This window comes from Primulina huaijiensis, chromosome 11 (genome assembly GCF_012295235.1).
Source record: "Primulina huaijiensis isolate GDHJ02 chromosome 11, ASM1229523v2, whole genome shotgun sequence".
Lineage (NCBI taxonomy): Eukaryota > Viridiplantae > Streptophyta > Magnoliopsida > Lamiales > Gesneriaceae > Primulina > Primulina huaijiensis.
In genome coordinates, this window is record NC_133316.1 from 2,366,674 (window position 1) to 2,389,654 (window position 22,981).

General features: G+C 34.6%; 1 protein-coding gene across 1 annotated transcript; it reads right to left on the reverse strand.

Moving 5' to 3' along the window:
* Window positions 1-1,492: 1,492 nt before the first annotated feature.
* Window positions 1,493-6,111, reverse strand: LOC140987882 (extra-large guanine nucleotide-binding protein 1-like). The gene is made up of 8 exons (XM_073456606.1): window positions 4,505-6,111; window positions 4,278-4,415; window positions 4,093-4,197; window positions 3,801-3,986; window positions 3,430-3,595; window positions 2,884-3,125; window positions 2,628-2,791; window positions 1,493-2,218 (listed from the first exon to the last, which is right to left on the reverse strand). Exons 1-8 carry the CDS (start codon window positions 5,699-5,701, stop codon window positions 1,636-1,638), a joined length of 2,781 nt encoding a protein of 926 aa, XP_073312707.1. The 5' UTR covers window positions 5,702-6,111; the 3' UTR covers window positions 1,493-1,635.
* Window positions 6,112-22,981: the final 16,870 nt, after the last annotated feature.

Sequence of the window (22,981 nt, forward strand, 5' to 3'; positions counted from 1 at the left end):
GTATAGGACATAGTTAGAGCCCGTTTGGTATAAGAAGCTACAATTAAAAAAGTGTTTTTTTTTTAAAAAAAAAAAGCGCTTTTTTAATTTTTAACTTGTTTGGGTGGGCTTTTAGTGCTTAAAAAAGCACTTATTTAAGTTGAAATTAGAGCTTCTTTAAAAGCCCTATGTTAGAGCTTTTTTCACTAGCTTTTTTAATAACCTAAAAAACAACATCCACCAGTAGCCTCCTCTCAATCTTTTCTCCATCCTTCTACAAGGTTTGATATTAATATATCTTATATGTTTTTTTAAATAATTGTTAGATAAATATTTACACTTTAACTCTTATTTTTTTGCAGGTAAATATTATTTAGTTGATGCAGGTTATCCTACTTTCAAAGGTTTTATGGGACCGTATAAAGATACTAGATATCATTTACCTCAATTTCGATTGGCTCCAAAGTTCAGATCAAAAAAATGAAGTATTTAATTATTATCATTCCAGTTTAAGGATGGTTATTGAAAGAACATTTGGAGTGTGCAAAGCACGATGGAAAGTATTACAAAATATGCCCACATTTTGTCTAGATACTCAATTTAAAATTATAGTGGCATGTTTTGTTTTACACAATTTCATAAGGCGATACGATGCGGCTGGAGATATTCTTGAACAACCCGAAAATATTGATGATTCACAAGAAATCGAGCAAGATGGTGAAAATGTTTATGTCTATGAAATAGGTACGATATGGCAAGAGCCAACACAAGAAAATATTACGGAAATGAAAGAATTGAGAGATGACATAAGAAATTTATTGCCAATACAAGGTCGACATTGAACTATTAGTTTTTATTTAAATAAATTAAAGTAGAATGTAAACATTAACCATTGTTATTAACAACTGTTTTTATGGTTTTTAAGATTTCAATATTTTATTGTTTTGGTATGGATTTAATTATTTATATTTATACATCACACTTGTTTAGAAATCCATTATAAAATATATATATAAATTAATGAGTTAAAAAAGCACTTTAATGATATGTATCCAAACACTTTTATTAATTTAAAGGTGCTTTTTATCTATTCATCCAAACACAATATTAACACAACTTTTACTTAAAAAAACACTTTTAAAAGCCAACTTAAAAAAGCACTTTTTTAATCAAAAAATTTTTGATACCAAACGGGCTCTTAATTGATTATTTTAAATAACTTCAAACCTTTTTATGTCGATTTAGTAAAATAGTGAGACCGGACTTGTAGCCCAGTGGTTCGATCTCCCCTCCATGCGTTTGTCGTAATAAAAAAAAAAAGATTTAGTAAAATAGTAAATTTGTGACTTGTCTTACATGGATAGGTTTAAATGTAATAATTCTAAGGATTAGTTGCAGTAGGAATGATGACTTAATTTGATGAGTAAATGTGATTTTGCGATGAAAATCCTTCTTTGACTTGCTTAAGGAATCAGTAGAATGAATTCTGTATAAAGTTATTTAATAAGCCATTAATAATTAAACGAAAAGCAATGGTTTAAACAGTCGCACCTCCTCAAAGAGGACATTTTACAGAAGGCATTGCATGAGCTTCAATATATGTACATTTTAACTTTCGACAGATTTTATTCACTCTAGTTTTACATGTGAGGATTTCTACATAGATGAGTTAGGTTCCATGCTCTCAGACGACCATTCGCTACCGCCAACGAATTTATTAATCTCATCCTGCCACTTCAAAATCTCCTTGCTATACCTAAGAGCTTTATCAACACTATCTGGCTCTAGTCCTGTCACCCTTGAAACAAACAGCTTTTTCCCGCTTAGAGAATTGAACAGCCTTTTGAACTTTGTGGCTATGTAATGGAAAGCCCGTTGAGGCAATGGCGGATTGTTGTTGCTGGTGGTGCTGTGTGGATGAAGACTGATAACGGGGTTGAAATCTTGAAACCATTCACAGTTTCTCAGAGGAACCTGTTTCATCTTTTCCTCTAAGAGGTCGAATTTATTGAGAATGAGAAGAAAATTTTTGTCAGCATGTGTTGGGTGAGTGACAATGGCCTCAAAGTGGTTCTTGGTCGCCACCATCTTGTTTGTGCGAATGCCACTCATGTCTTCATAATATTCACCATAGTCTGTCAAGGAAACACAGTAGATTACAAGGTCTATGTCTTCAAACATCTCTAACCATTTGCAGTTTTCCCCGAGGCTACTTGCATGAACTCGAATTAGTTGGTAGCTGCATGGATAAAAGATGAACAACAACACGGACATTTAGTTATTGGTGGAAGTTCTGTAGAATGGAGTGTTGGTTGTCATATCAAAAACTATAATTTAAATCTTTTAAACAGCAAAACATGAGCTATTGATGATCCTCCCCTACAATCTCCCTCAAAACAATTGTTTTAACTTGCAATTGATAAAAATCAACATACAATGCTGGTTTTAATATCAAGTGTAAGACCAAACTTCTAAGGTTTTATCAGAAACCATGGATTTCAGTGATGTGCTGGTCAAATATCTTAAATTTACAACAAACCAGATGTCATGCCATATATGCTGATCACACAGAATAGCAGTAAGGATATTTACTCTCGGACAAATTCCTTTTAAGGTAAGAACTAACAGTTCAAGATTAGAGAACTGGCCTCGTGGAGGGATCATTCTGATCTAATGTTTCCATGTACTCATCCTGAGACGACTTTGGAAATGAAAATTCCATAGACGCAACCCCATTCGAAGCAGTGATGCCTTCCGCAAGCAAGATATCCATTTCGGAAGGCTCGTAGTCAACTTGTGAATATTCCACAGCCTTTTTTTGAAGGAAAAGAAAAAAGGTTCTTAAAATTTGAATGTAAGCAAGTAACACCACCTCATAGCAAAAGTTCTAGTAGTTAAATTTACCCGATCTATGAAATAATTAGCAACTGCGGGAAGCATATGAAGTTCATTTATCCGCCTATAAGTTGCTTGAAATGCTTTATCCTTCCACAACTCCGCAACTAAGGGAGAATACTCTCGAGTAGCAGCTGGGAATATAGCCTCCAAGTTGCCTGACATCATAACTTTGAGTAGCCAACTTGCAAATGCCTTCAATTTCGGACTAAGTGAATAAATGTTTTTTTCAACAACCTGGTCCGAGATCTCTGTCACAGTTAAATTATTATCAGTAACTGAAGCTAAAAATAACCATCACTGTTTAAAAAAATTTAATTTATACCAACTGGAAACAAACATTTACCATTGATTTCAAAGAAAAAAGAAAAAAAAGCTAACGACAATGGTGCAAGTCATATATTTTAATAAATCGTACAAAAACTCAGACACCGCATATCAATTAATGTGTCATACAAGCAGCCATAAAGGACGACAGAAACTATTATAGGCACACAACAATTAATTAAATAAATGAACAATGGCAATGCATGAATGGAGTATATTTTCACATACCCGAAGGACCAGGATCATTAATCTTGGTTTGGATTGAATATTCTTCTTCGAAAATTTCATTGCCCTCAAGCAGAATAGCTAAATAACGGTACAAGTTTCTCTGGATCACAAACTTCATATCTAGCTTCTCATCTTCTGAGAAATGCACTTTATACACAATTTTTGCCTGGAGAAACAAATAAGCAAGCATGCTCAATCATTTGTTGTTCATTATTGGTTGAAGATTAATGAACTGCACAGAATCCTAAACAAAATCAAGATCATCGGTAATGGTTTTTTCACCTCTCATAGAACGATAAAGTCTAAAGTCTAGAAACATATGCATACTTGTATTAAACAATAAATTCTAAACTCAAGAAACAGATACATACTTGTTTAAATATGGTACTCGTTCCCGATTGATAACAACCAACAAGTAGAAGTTTATTCATCAGTATGGGTTCCAAGTTCTTCGAGTTCACTTTATTTGTTTCTTTATCTACACCACTACCACCAGGTTTTGAAGAATCTGAAGGAAATGGCAAAGAGAGAGCCGAACATACGATCTTAACTCTTTTCTGAAAGAGAAAATTTTGCAACATATTAATTAACATGGGTTAAGATGGATCGGATCGATGGTAAAATAAAGAAACAGAGAATTTATGACAAAACATTCCAGTGTACCTTCTCCCATAAATTTCCCACCATATTGTTCATGCCTTCGAGCTGACACAACCCATCTGGTGAAACCCAAAAGTGAGTGTTCACGTCACATCTAATTCCAGCAGCCTGCAAACATTCTAGAATCTTAGTTTCTTCATTATATTCAAGTTTACAAGTATATAAACAAGAATTTTAAGCACAACCACCTTCAACATCCAGGTTTCTGCTTTAGTGACCTCCCGATTATTTATCAGCACATTTGTATTCCCGTTGCTAGCAGTTCTCCTAATTTGATAACCAACCTCCAGTTCAGCGCTGATAATCTGGCACGGTTGCTCTCCTTCCTTTTGATTGAATTGAAACTTTAAATACTTACACTAAAAACAGGATATAAATATCAGATTGTGTTTAGAAGAATAAGATTAGTACTCACCTTTCCCCAGAATCCAGACACTCTATCATACCAATATTTTCCTGGTATAAGATTCTTTGGAGGATTCAGGCAGTTTTGCAACAGAACCAACTCTTCGGTACATAGAGGCTTTTCATTTACACAAATAAGATGTGGTGGAAGCTGATTTGCCTCACATGATATCTCAGAACTCATAATTTGCTTAATAGCATCATTTGTTAGAATGCTTTTTAGCATTCTTGAGCATTTCCCTAATGAATTGCGTTTTGACTCGTCTATACGATAACCAATACAAGATATGCATTTTCTTCCCTCTGGCATAGATCCCATTGCTCTAAGCACACACTTGCTACAATACTTCGAGCCACAAACAATGCAAACTTCTTTCTCTGCGAAACGGTTCCTTTTATGACAATGATGACACAACCCTTTCAACCCATCATTTGATATCACTGGCTTCTCTGGGAACTTCACAAATTCGTCATAATCGCTCTCTTCAGACACAACATCGCTAGATGGCAAATCACGAAAAGTAACTACCGCAGTCCTATTCAATTGGCCAGAGGCTTCACCCACACAATCTTCCTCGCCTTCACAAGATTCAAGTTCTGATGAAAGTTCTTGTGACCTCGATGTCAATCTCCTTGAATCAGGAGCGGTAGGGCCCAAACAATTATCATGTGATATACCGGCCCAACAATCATCATATAAGTCTTCAACATCGGAATCTCCCGAAAACATATTTGAATCATCGTGACCATCCAAAAATCCTGCAGTACCCGAAGTACTCGTGCTAGGATCTCTATTCAACGCATTGGGTGTGGTTGGTCTAACACCTAATGCACCTTCTCTACAAGAACCATCCTCCGATTTTCTCCTATAAACTTCATCGGAACTAAAAATTTCACTAGGAACTAACACCGAGCCATCGGATTCAATAACTTCAAGGCCCGATTTCAACTCATGTGATAGTTTCTTCCCACTTTTAACAATTGGTTGAATTACTGGTAAGGACAAATTACTAAATATCACAGCCCTATCAGCCATTGAAGCAGTCGGAATCTGATGAATATCGACTGGAATTACGTGGGGAATTTCATGACTGATTGGAGGGCCACTGTACTCCATGGCAAAAGAGTATTCCGCACTATACTCATCATCATGATCCTCACTTTTTGTCGATGAACCAGGAAAAATTCTCCTTAAAACACTCGTCATAATCTTAACTAAACTTATCCCAAATCTTCAAAACTGTCTATTCCTTGTATTCTTAACCTCAAATCAAGAGAAACAAATCATGGGTTCCAACATCTGAACCATTTAAAGAAACCCCTTTTTATGTATTTACTAAAAGTGGGTACAAAGAACGAATAAAAAACGAAATATTTACCACTAAAATCACTTTCCATGAAATGGATAGCTGAAAACAAAATCTCGACTGCTATTGTTAAGATGGTGTTTGCAGTTCTTGCAATACGGTTGGTGTGATAAAAAGATGGAAACTTTGACACTTCGGGAGTCACCGTTGAAAGCTTGAACGACCAGTTCTTTGATCAAATTTTCAAAGACCCACAATCCAACGCGCATGCGAGAAATTTGACAGAAAGTAGTGGGAAAGAGGCGACATCCGGTCGTAGCTGGTTTTAATATTTAAATAATTCAAATATCATTTTATAAAAGACCTGGAAATTACAACCAATAATTATTAAGTCTTGAGTTGACTTTGTAATCTGCGAATTGCCCCTCTTTCCATCGATTTGGATTCTCAAATTTTTTGAAAATTTTAAATATTTGTCATACACGTAAAACCAAGCAATCCATAAGAAGGTATACGTTAGAAATAAGATCAAGAGTAGGTCTAGATGATTTCACGAATCTCTATCTGTGAGACGGGTCAATCCTATCGATATTCACAATAAAAAATAATACTCTTAGGTACTGTTTGGTTCATGGTATGAGATATATAGTATGAGGAAAAGTAATATTTTGTAATAATAAAATAAATAGAAAATGATAGTTAATATAGTGTTTGATTTAATTGATTTGATTGATTAAATTTGAGATAATATGATATTACCATTTTGTCTTTGTTGAAAATATTAATAGAATATTAATAATATGATTTATTAAGGATAATATCGTAATTTTATATTATTGATTTGATTGATGTGATATAAATTATTACGAATTTGATTGATGTGAAATAAATAATTAATAATTTGATTGATCGAGATAAATAATACTTGTACAAAACAAGTGATATGATAGGACTATTTATATTAGTACTTAGAAGTACTTGAACCAAACGGTACCTTAGCATAAAAAATAATATTTTTTTAAGGATGACCCAAATAAGAGATCCATCTCACAAAATACGACCCGTGAAACCGTCTCATATAAACATTTGTCTAAGATCAAAGACTTCTTAATCGATTAGTCCAACTGTCAAGAGGTAATATAAGTTAAAAGAATGAAAGCAACACTGAATATGAAGTTTATAAAGTAAATGAATCGCGTCTGTTCAAAATTATCGAATTCGAGTTGAATTTGAATCTTTTCCCGAGTCGAACTTAAATCAAATTGTTTTGTACAGTTTTATGAGCTCATCTTGAGCTTTAGTGGTATATTAATTTATATAATTATATATCAAATTAATATATTTCGAATGTTTATTTTTTTTTTTTTTGCAATATTTCAATAATTCGTGAAAATTTTTGAATGTCTTGAACCGACTTTGAATTCTACCTCTAATTCAAACCGAATTTGATTTAATTTTAAATTTTTGAACCAAAATCGAACTTCAATATATTTAAATCGAGAATTCAAGCATTAAAAATTTCTTAATATTCAAATCAATTTGGTTCATTTACACCTATCTCATTTTCTTTGCATAAAGTACGTGTCAAATGTTCTTGCTCTCAGTATTTAATTTGTGGGACGCAGGAGTTTCTTCGAGTATATCTCATTACACTAATATCTAATATGATTTGATTTACTATCTTCAAGAATATATTTTTACGTTTTATAATAATAAATAGTTCGAACTTAATATTTTAGATTTTAAGTTAAATGAATACATAAATTTGTGGTTAACGATTTAAATTTAATTTTTTAAACTTCAAGTTAAATAAATACATATGTTTTATAACCAAAAATGGTTCAAATCTTATTTTTAAAACTTCAAGTTAAATAAGCATATATGTTTTATAACAAAAAATGGTTTAACATTTATTTTTTAAAAACTTCAAATTAAACTAATATATAAAAATGCTGTTATCTCATTTATATTTATCTCTAATACTCATCCATACATTATTAATTATTTAATATTTGATTTGCGTATGATTTCAATTTATAAATATAGGTTAAATAAATATTTGTGGATGTTGGTGCTTTATTGTTTTTCAAATAATTGTGGGGCCATAACGATGTAAATAATTTTAGTTCTTTATTTTTTGTAATAATAATAATAACGTATTGTGATTTCATCGACTTATTAAGATGGACATAATCATATAATGTTACTCCAACGTTTGTTAATTTGATATATTTATATATGATTAATGTATTCTCTTAATTTTTTAAACTTCGAATTAAATGAACATATAAATTTGTAGTTAGAAGTTAAGACTTAATTTTGTAAATCAGGAAGTGGTGGGACCTATTAAGCCGAGTCGCGGATTGAGACAGGGTGATCTGTTGTCGCCTTATCTCTTTGTTTTGTGTGCTCATGGTCTTTCTTCTCTCTTTAATACCTTTGAATCTAGAGGTTTAATCTGAGGAGTTAAGATTGCACCTACCAGTCCATCAGTTTCTCACCTGTTCTTTGCAGATGATAGTCTGGTATTCTTTAGAGCGAATATGGAAGAAGGAGCACGGGTAAAGGATTGCTTGTCCATATATGAGAAGGCATCAGGACAACTCATCAACTATGATAAGTCAGCTCTTTCCTTCAGTCCCAATACTCATCCGTTGCTTATGGATACGATAAAGAATATCTTGACTATTCCTGTAGTACACCAGCATGAATTATATTTGGGCCTTCCTACAGTTTCTTTGAGAAGCAAAAGACTCCAATTTAAATATCTGGTAGACAGAGTGGTACAGAGAATTCAAGGATGGAGTAACAAGTGGTTTTCCACAGGGGGGAAGGAGGTGCTCATTAAATCGATTCTCCAAGCTATTCCTACCTTTGCTATGTCTTGCTTCAAGATACCCACCATGGTATGTGAAGATATTGAACGGGAATGTGCGAATTTTTGGTGGGGTGTTGATAATGGTAAGAGGAAGATGCATTGGCGAACATGGGATTTTCTTTGCCAGTCTAAAGGAAGGGGCGTCCTTGGTTTCAGGAAACTAGCGGAATTTAATAGAGCTCTGCTAGCTAAACAATTATGGCGCCTCATCCGTAATCCTGATTCTCTAGCTAGTAGAATTCTGAAAGGAAGATACTTTAGACATGGGTCGGTGCTGCAAGCGGGATTGGGTAGTAACCCCTCTTACATCTGGAGATCGATCTTATGGAGTAGAGAAATCATTGTGAAAGGTCTGATTTGGCGAGTTGGAGATGGGACAAAAATTAACATCTTTGAGGACAGATGGATACCAAGCATGCGTTCTAACCTGCAGGGATCCCTAGTCTCTCGGGATCAAGGCAGAACGGTAAGTACTCTAATCAGGAATGGTGGGTGGGATACTGATCTAATCATCTCTAGCTTTAACCCTCATGTGGCTAGTGAAATCCTCAAGATCCCACTTCCTGCTACTGGGGTTTGTGACACCCTATTCTGGAGGTATGACGCTAAAGGTCATTATACAGTGAAAGATGGATGCCGCCTTCAGCGTGGATTATTCTCACCTCCGGAACATCAGTCGGCTCATCCTAATGAGGATTGGTGGTCCTTTATATGAGCTTATCTATCCCGCAAAAAAATCCGATTATTCTGGTGGAGTATATCACATGATTGTATTCCGACTAATCTAAACCTATCTCGCCAGCATGTCCCGGTCAATGAATCTTGTAGTCTGTGCAACTTCCCGAGGGATTCTACTTGTCATGCTCTATTTTTCTGTGCTGCAATCAAGCATTTGTGGAAGAACACTTCTTTTGCTATTGTCTTGCGTAGAGCCGCGCAATCTTGCACTCTGGAACTATGTCTGTGGTTGAAGGAGCAATTACCCAAACCGGCTTTTGAGGAGTTTACGATCCTCACATGGGCAGTTTGGCGGGAGAAGCAAAATTTCCTGCATAGTGATAAGAAGAATCCATTAGCAACGACCGTTTCCTGGAGCTCAGTGATATTACCAGATTTCCGCAAAGCTCGAGCCAAAGAGAAAATAGTCGCTGAAGTTCCAAGGGTTAATCTGGAGAAGAGTTGGACGCCTCCCGGTCCATGTTCGCTCAAGCTCAATGTAAATGCGGAGGTGAATTATGAGAAAAACCAATTTAGCATTGGGGGTGTAGTTCGAGACAGTCAAGGTCGCTTGCTGCTGGCTTTTGGAAAACAGATCAATCAGCCCTTATCAGTAGTTCATGGGGAATTATTGGCGATCAGGGAAGGAATTATTCTTTTGTACGATAAAGGCTTTGCTGATGTTCAAGTAGCTTCGGATTCCTTATTGGCAGTGCAGGCAGTCACTACCAACCAGGATGATCTTGGGTACACTGGTATTTGTGCAGCAGATACTAAAGAGCGGTTGAAGAAACCTGTGATTTCTGAGTGCATTCATGTTCATCGTTCTTCGAATAAAGTTGCTCATAATATTGCTCATTTTGCTTTTTCTTCCCCATCACCATTTGTATGGGTGAATGGTGAATTTCCATCGTGGTTGGTCAGACTTGTAATGGATGATTTTATTCAATAAAGTTACGAGTTTTACCTTCAAAAAAAAAAAGTGGACTACTATAAATATTTTTTAAACCTACAATATCTTTTCTACGTTTTATAACAAAAAATATTTCAAATTTAATTTTTTAAACTTCAAGTTGAATAAACAAATATGTTTTATAACAAAAAATGGTTCAAACTTTATTTTTTAAATTTCAAGTTAAATGAACATATAAATTTGTGGTTGGTGGTTCAAACTTTGTACTGATAGAAAAATTAAAAAATGAGAGAATAAAATATAAATCAAACAAAGAGAAGAAATTTATTTTCTGTTATATATCTTCTTTATTGAGCAATGAGCATTTAATAGACATATACACCATTTGAAATAACCATTAAAATAGCAACAATATTTTACCACTAAAAAAATTAAATAACAAATATGCAAAGATAATTATTTACTATAATACTTTAATAAATCATGACTAACATACTACATTTGACAAGCAGATAACTAAAGACTTGGACAAATCTTTAACAATTCAACAATATCTCCCTTAAACCGATTAGGTAAACATCGGTTTAAAACGAGCATCCTCCCTCAAACTTGTTCTGTAGTATGCTAATACCAACTGGTTCCCTTAGTTTCTGAAATGCAGGAAGTTTGAGGAACTTGGTAAACATATCAGCTATTTGGTTTTTATATCTGCAATAGATGATATCAATTATTTCATTCTTTATTAGGTCTCTTAAAAAATGATATTTCACATCAATGAGTTTGCTTCTTCTATGTAGCACTGGATTTTTTGACGGTTTTATGGCCGAACTATTATCACAATAAATTGCAATAGGATCATGATTCTTGAATTTAAGCTCTTAAGAGTTTTTTTCAACCAAATAACTTGATATGCACATGAAGTTGCTGCAAAAAATTCGGCTTTAGTGGTTAATAAAGTAACAATTAATTTCTTCTTCGAAGTCCAAAGAACTTATCTTAAAGTTCTTTTTCTATCATCTCGATCTCCTGCATAATCATTATCACAAAAGGTCATCAAATCTAATTGTTCTCCTTTCTTATAGTACAGACCAAGTTTTGTTGTTCGTTGCAAGTATCGTAAAATCCTCTTGGCAGCTAAAAGATGCATTTGTGTATGATTCTCCATGTATCTGTTTATGAGACTAAAAGAATACATAATATATGACGTTGTTGTCAAATACATTAAGCTTCCAACAAATTGCTTGTAAAGTATAATGTCAATATTCTTTCCATCACAATATTTGGTTAGCTTCAAACCACACTCTATGGGAGAACATGCAGAATTGCATTTCACCATCTTAAATTTGCACAAAACTTTTTGAACATATTTTTTCGGGAAATAAAAATCTTATAAGTAGATTGAACTATTTCAATATCAAGAAAATAATGCATCTTGTTAAACATTTCTTTATAGTCAACTTCAAACTCTTGTTTGTAACCTCTTGCTATCAATTGTGCCTTGAATTTATCTGATTTTCTATTTTCTTTCAATTTACTCTTGTAAAACCACTTCACATCTATTGTTTTTTGACCTTTTGGAAACTCGTTCATTTCTCAAGTTTTATTTTTCTCGATGGATGCGATTTCAACATCCATTGCCTTTCATTATTTTGATTCTTTGACGGCATCTTCGAAAGCTACTGGATCACAATATGAAAATAGAGCAAAATGAGCAAATGAATATTCAATTTGGTTAATACGAGTTAATTACCTCATAATATGTCATCCATGTCGGTCTTCTTCTAACTCGTTGAGATCTTTGTTCATTTTCTGTCTAGCTCATTGTCTAAAAAGTGTTGATTGTTGCTAGTTCTCCGAAGATTATGCGTTCTTCAAATGTTGCTGCATTTCTTCTCCATTTTCTCATCAAAATCAGCTTGAATTTGTTGTGTAACGGTATTTTTATCATCGAAAAGCTACTGAACATCGTTAATATTTTTGGCATTGAGATAGCTGACTCTACCGATTCTCGAGTTAGTAGCTATTTGGTTCAACTTTGAACACGAGTCTTTTTCTGCGCATGTATTTTACTTAATTTGCTGATATGTATCTCGACCGAGTTGAGATAAAGAGATTATGTTTTATTAGCCCAAGCCAATCATGCCAAAATTTTTACTAATTTTTCATTAACCTCCTCTAAATACTTAGTTGATATTAACAACATATGAGATTTAGTACATGTTGATAGTCATAAACTGAAAATAAAAGCTAAAGAATTCCATTGTTCATTGTTGCAATTGAAATTATTAAATAACAAAATGTCACTTGGTTATTTAATGTTGTTGAATTAATTCAATATAACGCGACATAGTATATTGATAAGATAATGAATTCATTCAAAAGCATTGCTTAAGAATTGAAATTCAATCATGATAGAATATTAAAGGATATGCGCATTAACCGAGATTCTATTAGATGTTTATTTATTATTTTAATTTTATTATTTATATTGTGTTTGTTTCATTCTTTTATTCTAATTTTAATTTAGTTTACTAATTTATTTAAATTTTTGTTAAAGTTAACTAAAAAAATGTTCTTGAAGTAGATTTGTAATATATCAACTTACATTGGATGATATCCATATTTGTTATTAAAACTTGTCATGTACATTTACAATAATATTTTGTTTAAAGATATTCATTTGTTATAAATTATTGTGATGAAAAGCTTGATCAGCTAGAATAGACAGAAAATCATTATTTCATATATAATGTATTAAAATTTCAAGAGATGTGTAAAATATATCAACAACATTTCATTTACGACCAAGCAAGTACAACATTGATACCAAAATAATGAGAAAATATTTGTATTCACTAAGAACTTAAGAGAAGAAGAAAATAACAAACAAAATGTTATAACGTAAAGTAAATTATTTAAAATGAATACATAAAAACATGCAAACTTTATATATTTTATTCATATGAATTTATAAAAAATATAATTTTCATTTTCACATACAACGGACGTACACTTTTCTAATATATATGTGTGTGTGTGTGAAAGAATTTTGTTTAATGTAATAGTAAAGATTGTGTGTATCAAATATAAGTCTTGTGTTGAATATTGTAATATCTTGTGGCAACATACAACATAATAATATAACACACAAATAAATAACTTAATTAAAAATAACGCAAAGATAATTATGCACAAGTGAACATGGCTCATAGCAAAATAATCACAAGAAAAGAAATCGAGTTTACAAAACCAATACTAGTGAAGAAATGAAAAATTATCTTCATTAACAAGTTAAAGAAGTAAATTGCATCCTTAAATATCAATTACAAACATAAAAAAAACGAAAATGCAAATCTGTGTGGCCGAAATTTGGAGCAACAAAACAATTCTTCAATCAAAATTTTGCACGAGTCTTATCTTCAAGTGTCTCCAATACGTCATAACAACATAGTAAAACAACAATGCTTCGTCTTTGCGAGTTATTCAAAAAATTCTATCGAGCTTTATATATTCTCTCTTTGTTCTCTCATATCTAGCTCGTCTATTTTACATAAACTATTCTTTAATATATAGAGTCTTGTTTTGATTTTGATAAGATTCCTTAAATAGATTCCTACAAGATAAAAAAAAATTTAATCTTTCTTTAGGAAACTAACTCTTTTAATATTAAATATCAAATATAGATTTTAAGAAAATTAATATTTTAGAAAGACAATGTTGGATAAATGAAATGATAAAAGAGAAATGTGGTAAAGGAAGTGGGAGTTATCCCACATTGGAAAAGTAAACATATGAAGTCTCCCTAATAAGCTCCAAGTTGAGACAAGGGTTTGGGGCCCAAGGGGTACCAGAAGTTTTTAGACGGGGGAAGACGCTAATAGGTTGTGTTGTGATCTTTTGACCGTATTATTCTTTTTGGACAAAATTTATTTGAAAATAATTTTGTTGACATTACCTACACACAAAACCGAAACAGAAACCAGCGTGCTTTCACAGAAGATGCCGCGCATATGCGCGCCCAGAATCCGCGCACATGCGCGAGACTCACAGAAGATGCCGCGCATATGCGCGCCAGAGTCCGCGCACATGCGCGAGCCTTACTGTTATCATCGCACATGGACAGAACAAAGCGCGCATATGCGCGAGCCTTTCTGGAAATCTGCGCTGTGCTTATTTCTGAAAACATGCGTGTCCCTTGGCTATCTTGGCATCTGTTCTTCGCTGTTTTTGCACCAAACATTGTGTTCCTTGACTAGAAATGTGTCTCTTCTACGCATCCGGTCTGGAGAAACGTGTCTCCTCAACGCAACCGATGATCATCTATAAATAATCCCTCCAACCATACAAAAAGGCCGCTGAATTTTTGCTTCATCTCCTCTTCTCATATTGCTGCATCAATTTTCGAAAAAACACTTGAAAGTTCCTGCATATTTTGTTCGCGGTTTAGAGACTTGTAGTGCTGCAAAATCTCGGATTGAAGTCGTTGTATCTTAGGGACGATTGCCTGCAACGTATAGAACTATATACGGGCAATATCGTCTTGCGGACAAAGGAGATTCCTTGCCTCGACTTGGTCTTATTGTTGCTGCGGTTTGTTCGTGATTCAAGTTGCTGCGCTTTGCTCGTATTTAAAGACTTCCAACATATCCAGGGTAATACCTTCCAAACAATCGCAAGACAAAATTTTTCATTTTTATCATTGTTATTCTGGATATGTCGACCGCGTCGTTCACTACCGTGCCCACTGCTCCTGCAGCCCCTGCTCACGGTGAAAAACCTCCGAAGTTTTCTGGTGCCGACTTCAAACGTTGGCAGCAGAAAGTGCTCTTCTACCTCACTACACTTAGCCTGTCTCGATTCTTCAAGGAGGATCCCCCTGTGATTGCTGCAGACGACTCAGACACACAACGAAGATCTGCACTAGACGCTTGGAATCACAGTGACTTCCTCTGTAGAAACTACATACTCAATGGCCTCGATGACACATTATACAATGTCTACTGTTCTGTTAAAACTGCCAAGGAACTATGGGACTCCTTGGAAAAGAAATACAAGACAGAAGACGCAGGAATCAAGAAGTTCGTTGTTGGCAAATTTCTGGACTTCAAAATGGTGGACGCCAAATCTGTAATAAGCTAGGTACAAGAAATTCAAATTATTATTCATGACTTATTGGCAGAGGGGATGGATATCAATGAACCATTCCAAGTGACGGCTATAATTGAGAAATTGCCACCGATGTGGTAAGATTTCAAGAACTACCTTAAGCACAAGCGCAAGGAGTTGAAACTTGAAGATCTGATTGTGAGGCTTCGAATTGAGGAAGATAGCAGAACTTCTGAAGGCAAAACACACAGAAGGGCAATGGAGGCCGAGGCCAAGGCTAATCTGACAGAATCAAGCACCAATCACAAGAGAAAACGCCCTACAAATGAGAAGAAACAAGGGCAGGCCAAGAAGTTCAAAGGAACTTGCTACAACTGTGGCAAACCGAATCATATGGTCAAGGACTGTCGTCTTCCAAGGAAAGACAACAAACATCAGAAACCAAAGCAAGCCAACGTCATCGAAGATAGGCATGTACCAATAGACCTATCAGAACTTGATCTATCCGCAGTTGTTTTTTAAACCAACTTGGTGGATAATCCAAGAGAATGGTGGGTAGATACCGGATCCACTAGCCACATCTGTGCTGAAAAGGAAATGTTCTCATCCTACACTACTGTAAGTGATAGGAAATTGTTTATGGGAAATTATACGACGTCTGAGGTCGTAGGAATTGGCAAAGTGGTATTAAAGATGACTTCCGGCAAAGAGATATCATTGATGAATGTGCTGCATGTGCCAGAAATTCGAAAGAATTTGGTTTCTGGATCATTGTTATGTAAGGCTGGCTTTAAACTTGTGTTTGAATCGGACAAATTTGTCCTAACTAAGAATGGTGTATTCGTAGGAAAAGGGTACCAAGATAATGGTCTCTTCAAAATGAATGTAATGAGTGTTTACCGCCACGAGGCGAAGAATAAAGTTAATGATTCTGTTTACTTGTTCGAAAGTTCTAATTTATGGCATGAAAGATTAGGACATGTTAACTTCAACACTTTACAAAGACTTGCAAATTTAAATGTATTACCTGCATTTAAAAGAAATCCACAAGATAAGTGTGAGATTTGTGTTGAAGCAAAGATGGCTAAAACTCCATTCCATTCTATGACAAGAAGTACTAAACCACTTGAATTAATTCACACTGACGTATGTGATTTAAAATTTGTGCAAACTAGAAGTGGGAAAAAGTACTTCATAACATTCATTGATGATTGCACAAGGTTTTGTTACGTCTATCTATTGAAAAGCAAGGATGAAGCTATAGAAGCTTTCAAAAATTATAAGAATGAGGTTGAGAATCAATTGAGTACAACAATCAAAATGATTCGAAGTGATAGAGGTGGAGAGTATATCGCTCCATTTGAAGAATTTTGCTCAAACTCTGGCATAATTCATCAAACTACGGCACCATACTCACCTCAATCAAATGGAGTTACAGAACGTAAAAATCGTACTCTTAAGGAGATGATGAATGCGTTGTTATTAAATTCTGGCTTACCTCAAAACTTGTGGGGGAAGCAATATTATCTGCAAACCACATTCTTAATAAAATACCACACAAAGGGAAAGATGAAACTCCATATGAATTATGGAAGGGTCGCAAACCATCTTACAAATACCTAAAAGTGTGGGGGTGTTTGGCTAAAATAGAAATATTAAAGCCAAAACAAGTTAAAATCGGACCCAAAACTGTTGACTGCATTTTTATTGGATATGCCTATAATAGTAGTGCATATAGGTTTTTGGTGCATGAGTCAACAATTCCTGATATAAGTGAAGGAACAATTATGGAATCAAGTAATGCAATATTCTTTGAATTCAACTTTCCTTGTAAGGAAAGAAAAGAAGGTTATAATAAATTGTCTTATGAATCAACTATTGATTCTAAAGAAATCAATGAAGAACCAAAACGTGGAAAGAGGGCAAGAGTTGAAAAGTCCTTTGGTCCTGACTTTATGACTTACATGTTAGATGATGAATCAATAACTATTCAAGAAGCTCTATCCAATCCTGAAGCTCCTTTCTGGAAAGAAGTTATAAATGATGAAATAGAATCCATCATGCATAATCATACGTGGGAGTTGACTGATCTTCCTCCGGGTTGCAAGCCTTTAGGATGCAAGTGGATCCTTAAAAGAAAATACAAAGAAGATGGATCTATAGATAAATATAAAGCCCGCTTGGTGGCTAAAGGGTTCAAACGAAAGGAAGGATATGACTTCTTTGACACATACTCTCCAGTTACTAGGATTACATCTATTCGTGTTCTCATAGCTATTGTTGTGTTGCATAACCTTGAGATTCACCAAATGGATGTGAAGACAGCCTTCTTGAATGGAGAACTGGAAGAGAAAATATACATGGAACAATCCGAGGGGTTTGTTGTTCCCGGACAAGAAAAGAAGGTGTGTAAACTTGTCAAGTCACTATATGAACTTAAACAAGCACCTAAGCAATGGCATGAAAAGTTTGACACTACAATGAGGTCAAATGGTTTCAAAATCAACGAATGTGACAAATGTGTCTACATTAAAGGTAATGCAAATGCTTATATAATTGTTTGTCTTTATGTAGACGACATGTTGATTATGTGAAGTAATCATGAGTTGATTACGAATACCAAGAAAATGTTGAAAAAATATTTTGACATGAAAGACTTGGGGATATGTGATATTATATTAGGGATTAAAGTCACTAGAATACCTGAAAGAATTATTTTATCACAAACCCACTATATTGAAAAGGTACTTGAAAGATTTAGTACCTTAAACAGTCGTCCTGCTAGAACACCTATAGACTTAGGAGTTCACTTAGCAAAGAATCGAGGAGATCCAATCTCGCAACTTGAATATGCAAGGATAATTGGTAGTCTAATGTTCTTGACTAACTGTACTCGTCCAGATCTTGCATATTCAGTTAACAAGTTAAGTAGGTTCACAAGTAATCCAAATGAGGATCATTGGAAAGCCTTAACAAGAGTGCTTGGATATTTGAAATATACATTGAACTATGGTTTGATATACTCAAAATATCCTGCAGTTTTAGAAGGATACTGTGATGCTAATTGGATATTTGACACAAAAGACTCCAAGTCCACCAGTGGATATGTATTCACAATAGGTGGAGGAGCGGTATCATGGAAATCTTCTAAGAAAACATGTAGAGCTCGATCCACTATGGAATCTGAGTTCATTGCCTTAGACAAAGCTGGGGAAGAAGCCGAATGGCTGAGAAACTTCCTAGAAGATATTCCTTGTTGGAATAAGCCAGTGCCTTCCATTAATATTCATTGTGATAGTCAATCGGCAATAGGAAGAGCACAAAGCAGTATGTACAATGGTAAGTCTCGTCACATTCGACGAAGACATAATAGCATAAGACAATTGATCTCGAACGGGGTTATTTCTGTTGAATATGTGAAATCAAAGGAAAACCTAGCGGATCTATTTACAAAAGGAATAAATAGAGATCAAATGTACAAGCTGTTAAGAGGGATGGACTTAAAACCCACGAAATAAAATATTTATAGCGGTAACCCAACCTTGTGAATTGGAGATCCCAAAACCTTGGTTCAATGGGAAAACTAAGTTATAAATATTGGTTGAACACTTGGAAACAATGAAGGCTCATTCCTATGAAATCCAAGTAGAAAAGATCTGCAACACGTGGTGAGGTTAAGTTTCTTTTAATGATTCCTATACCTAAGAGGTAGGGTATGGCACGATACTCTAGATAGGAGATCATCTATATAAGTGAGAAGTAATGGCCGCTTCAATGGAAAACACTTATGAATCTAAGATATGGTCCAGGGCCGAAATGGACACAACATGGGAACAAGAATATGTTAGAATTACTATTGTGTAAATACTATTGACTTGGTTTACGTAAACGGTTGACTAGTTCAAGACATCATGTCACTACTCAACAAGTAAATCCTATAGTATATTATTAAGGAAGGTTCAAAGTCAAAAACTACCTATCCTAATGCAATAATAATTCACAAGAGCTTTCAAGTAAATCTGCATACATGCATTAAGTTCATTTATGTGGGGGATTGTTTGATAAATGAAATGATAAAAGAGAAATGTGGTAAAGGAAGTGGGAGTTATCCCACATTGGAAAAGTAAACATATGAAGTCTCCCTAATAAGCTCCAAGTTGAGACAAGGGTTTGGGCCCCAAGAGGTACCATAAGTTTTTAGACGGGGGAAGACGCTAATAGGTTGTGTCTCGGTGAACTAAACACGTGCGCGCGCCCGCCCGCCCGGCGCGGCTCGGCGCGGTGCGGTGAGGTGAGGTGTGGTGTGGTCTTTTGACCGTATTATTCTTTTTAGACAAAATTTATTTGAAAATAATTTTGTTGACAGTACCTACACACGAAACCGAAACAGAAACCAGCGTGCATTCACAGAAGATGCCGCGCATATGCGCGCCCAGAATCCGCGCACATGCGCGAGACTCACAGAAGATGCCGCGCATATGCGCGCCAGAGTCCGCGCACATGCGCGAGCCTTACTGTTATCATCGCACATGGACAGAACAAGGCGCGCATATGCGCGAGCCTTTCTGGAAATCTGCGATGTGCTTATTTCTGAAAACATGCGTGTCCCTTGGCTATGTTGGCATCTGTTCTTGGCTGTTTTTGCACCAAACATTGTGTTCCTTGACTAGAAATGTGTCTCTTCTACGCATCCGGTCTGGAGAAACGTGTCTCCTCAACGCAACAGATGATCATCTATAAATAATCCCTCCAACCATACTCAAAGGCTGCTGAATTTTTGCTTCATCTCCTCTTCTCATATTGATGCATCAATTTTCGAAAAAACACTTGAAAGTTCCTGCATATTTTGTTCGATGTTTCGAGACTTGTAGTGCTGCAAAATCTCGGATTGAAGTCGTTGTATCTTAGGGACGATTGCCTGCAACGTATAGCACTATATACGGGCAATTTCGTCTTGCGGACAAAGGAGATTCCTTGCCTCGACTTGATCTTATTGTTGCTGCGGTTTGTTCGTGATTCAAGTTGATGCGCTTTGCTCGTATTTAAAGACTTCCAACATATCCAGGGTAATACCTTCCAAACAGACAATACTTTTATACAAAATCTTATAAAAAAAGAATTTAAGAAATAAATTTGTCTTACAAAATAAGACACGTTTCCTTTCAAATTGTATCAGATGGATTATCAAGCAAAAAGAGAATTTGACAGCATCATCAAATTAATTTATATATAGTATTACTATATTAGTTATTAGATGTATATTGGCCACGAATTCCATTGTCTAAGAATAAAAGATATTGATTGAAGGCTCAAAATTCATTTGATCCTGAGTTCAAATCTTATTTATACGGATGTTTAGTTAGTTTAGATTAAATTAGACATAAAATTTTATTTTCTTATTTTATATATATAGTGCATATTCGGTACTTATATTTGAAAAACATTATCTGAAAACTACTTAATGATTAAAAAATACTCTAATAATAAAAATAATAATATCTTGACTTTGTAATATAGCAATGAATTAATTAATTTGGATGAGAAAAATCCATATATCTTAAAATATTTTGCACATTAGTCTCATGTGTTAAAATATAATCATCTCTATATTACAGTGTTACACAAATGTGTCGTTATCGGGTTGATATGTGTTGAAATACAATAATTATTTTTATTTGGTAGAAGAATCGAAATGTGGTGTTTGAGATGTTGAAGATATTATAGTTATTATTACCATTAACTCTTACTTTTAGTAAAACGATAAACACTCAGTCTTATAATAGATTATTATTTTCCGCAATTAAATGTGCAGCTATTTTTATAATAATAATATTATTGTTTTTATTTCTAGAAGGAAAATAAATAATCGTGTGTGTGACAAGTAAATACATTTTTTAATTGATCTACAGTCAATGGCCCAAATATTGACTTGAACTTTAGAACAAAATCGTACGAAAAGTAATATTCTAATTTTATATATTTTATTTATAATAGAATTACTTATTGTTGCATTTAATGCCGTAAGTTTAATTTATTACATATCCCATGATATAAAATGGTAAATTGACTCAAAAAGGGGGTTGTATTTGCAATTTTGGAGTGATCGTACCAAATAGACCTAGGGAATTGCTCTAGCACGCTCTTATTTTATAACATAGTAAGATCTAATGTTATATTATAATATCAGTACCTTGATATAATGGTAATATCACCTGTAACAAATTCATATATTTAATTAGTTGTAAAAATGTATCATAAAAAGTTTTTAAGTTTATATATTTCATATTTTCCAACCTGTAAATAGGAGTAGGTAGAATTGTATAAAAACAAGTTTCTTCCCTCTTTCTCTGAATGACGAAATAGAAGAATGAATTTTCTCTCTGTTGACTTCTAATATGGTATCAGAGCGAAATTGTTTGATATTTGTATTGAACTGTGCCTCAATCATAGTGAAAAATCTTGGAATAACCACTGCTACATCATTTTTATTGCAAAGAAGAAACGTCCAAGTAAACCGAGTACAATCATCCACCAGTGTAACGAAATAACGATGACCCAAATAAGATGGTAAATGGAAAGGACCCCATATATCACAATGTATCAGATCAAAAGGTTTCTCAGACAAGTGATTATTTGAAGTAAAAGGAAGACGTCTTTGCTTAGCTAAAGGACATACATCACATGGAGCAGCAGAACAATGTTTAGGAAACTGACACTTTAACTGATCCTTCAGTTTCTCGAGCCGCTTGAAGGAAATGTGTCCAAGTCGATGGTGCCATAAGGTTGCAGATACGTGGTTGATAAAAGTCACTGATGGAGGCATGAAGCTTGAATTATCCAGGACGTATAAGCCTCCAACTTTATTACCCTTGCCAATCATCTTCTTGGTGTATGTCTCCTGAATTGAGACATGATCTTGGTGAAAGGTAACCGTAAAGTTTGAATCAAGTGTGAGAGCACTTATAGACAGTAAGTTGAATTTAAAATCTGGAATGTAAAGAGCGTTCCGCAGGGTAATATGGGAGCTCAAATGAATGTCACCATATGATTGTACAGAAATGATGGTATGGTTTGGCAATGTTACTGTAGAACCGTCTAGTGGCTTCAGCTCCAGAAATGCCTCGTATGAATTACATATGTGACTGGATGCCCCAGAGTCTAGAACCCAGACCTTAGAATGTAGCATATTTGATGCTAAAGGGGCAGAAAGACAAGTACCTGTTATTGTAGATGAAGAGGCCACATCTAGCTTTGATGGTGGATCAACAATAGTAGTTAGATGTGTAGAAAACATATTCATCAGCTGTTGGTATTGCTCAGGCGTGAGTGAATGAAAAAAATTTGGAGAAGTTGCAGTGGTGGTATGCAAAGAATGTTGAGCCACTTGATTGACCTTAGCACTATGAGTTGGTGGGATGGGGTCAGGTCGATACTTTGGTGTTGATTTATACCCTGGGGGATAACCATGAATTTTGAAGCATGTGTCGACGGTATGTCCATGGATCTGACAGTGGGTGCAATATGGCCTTTCTTTCTTCCTATACTTCAACCTGTTCAGATCCTCAA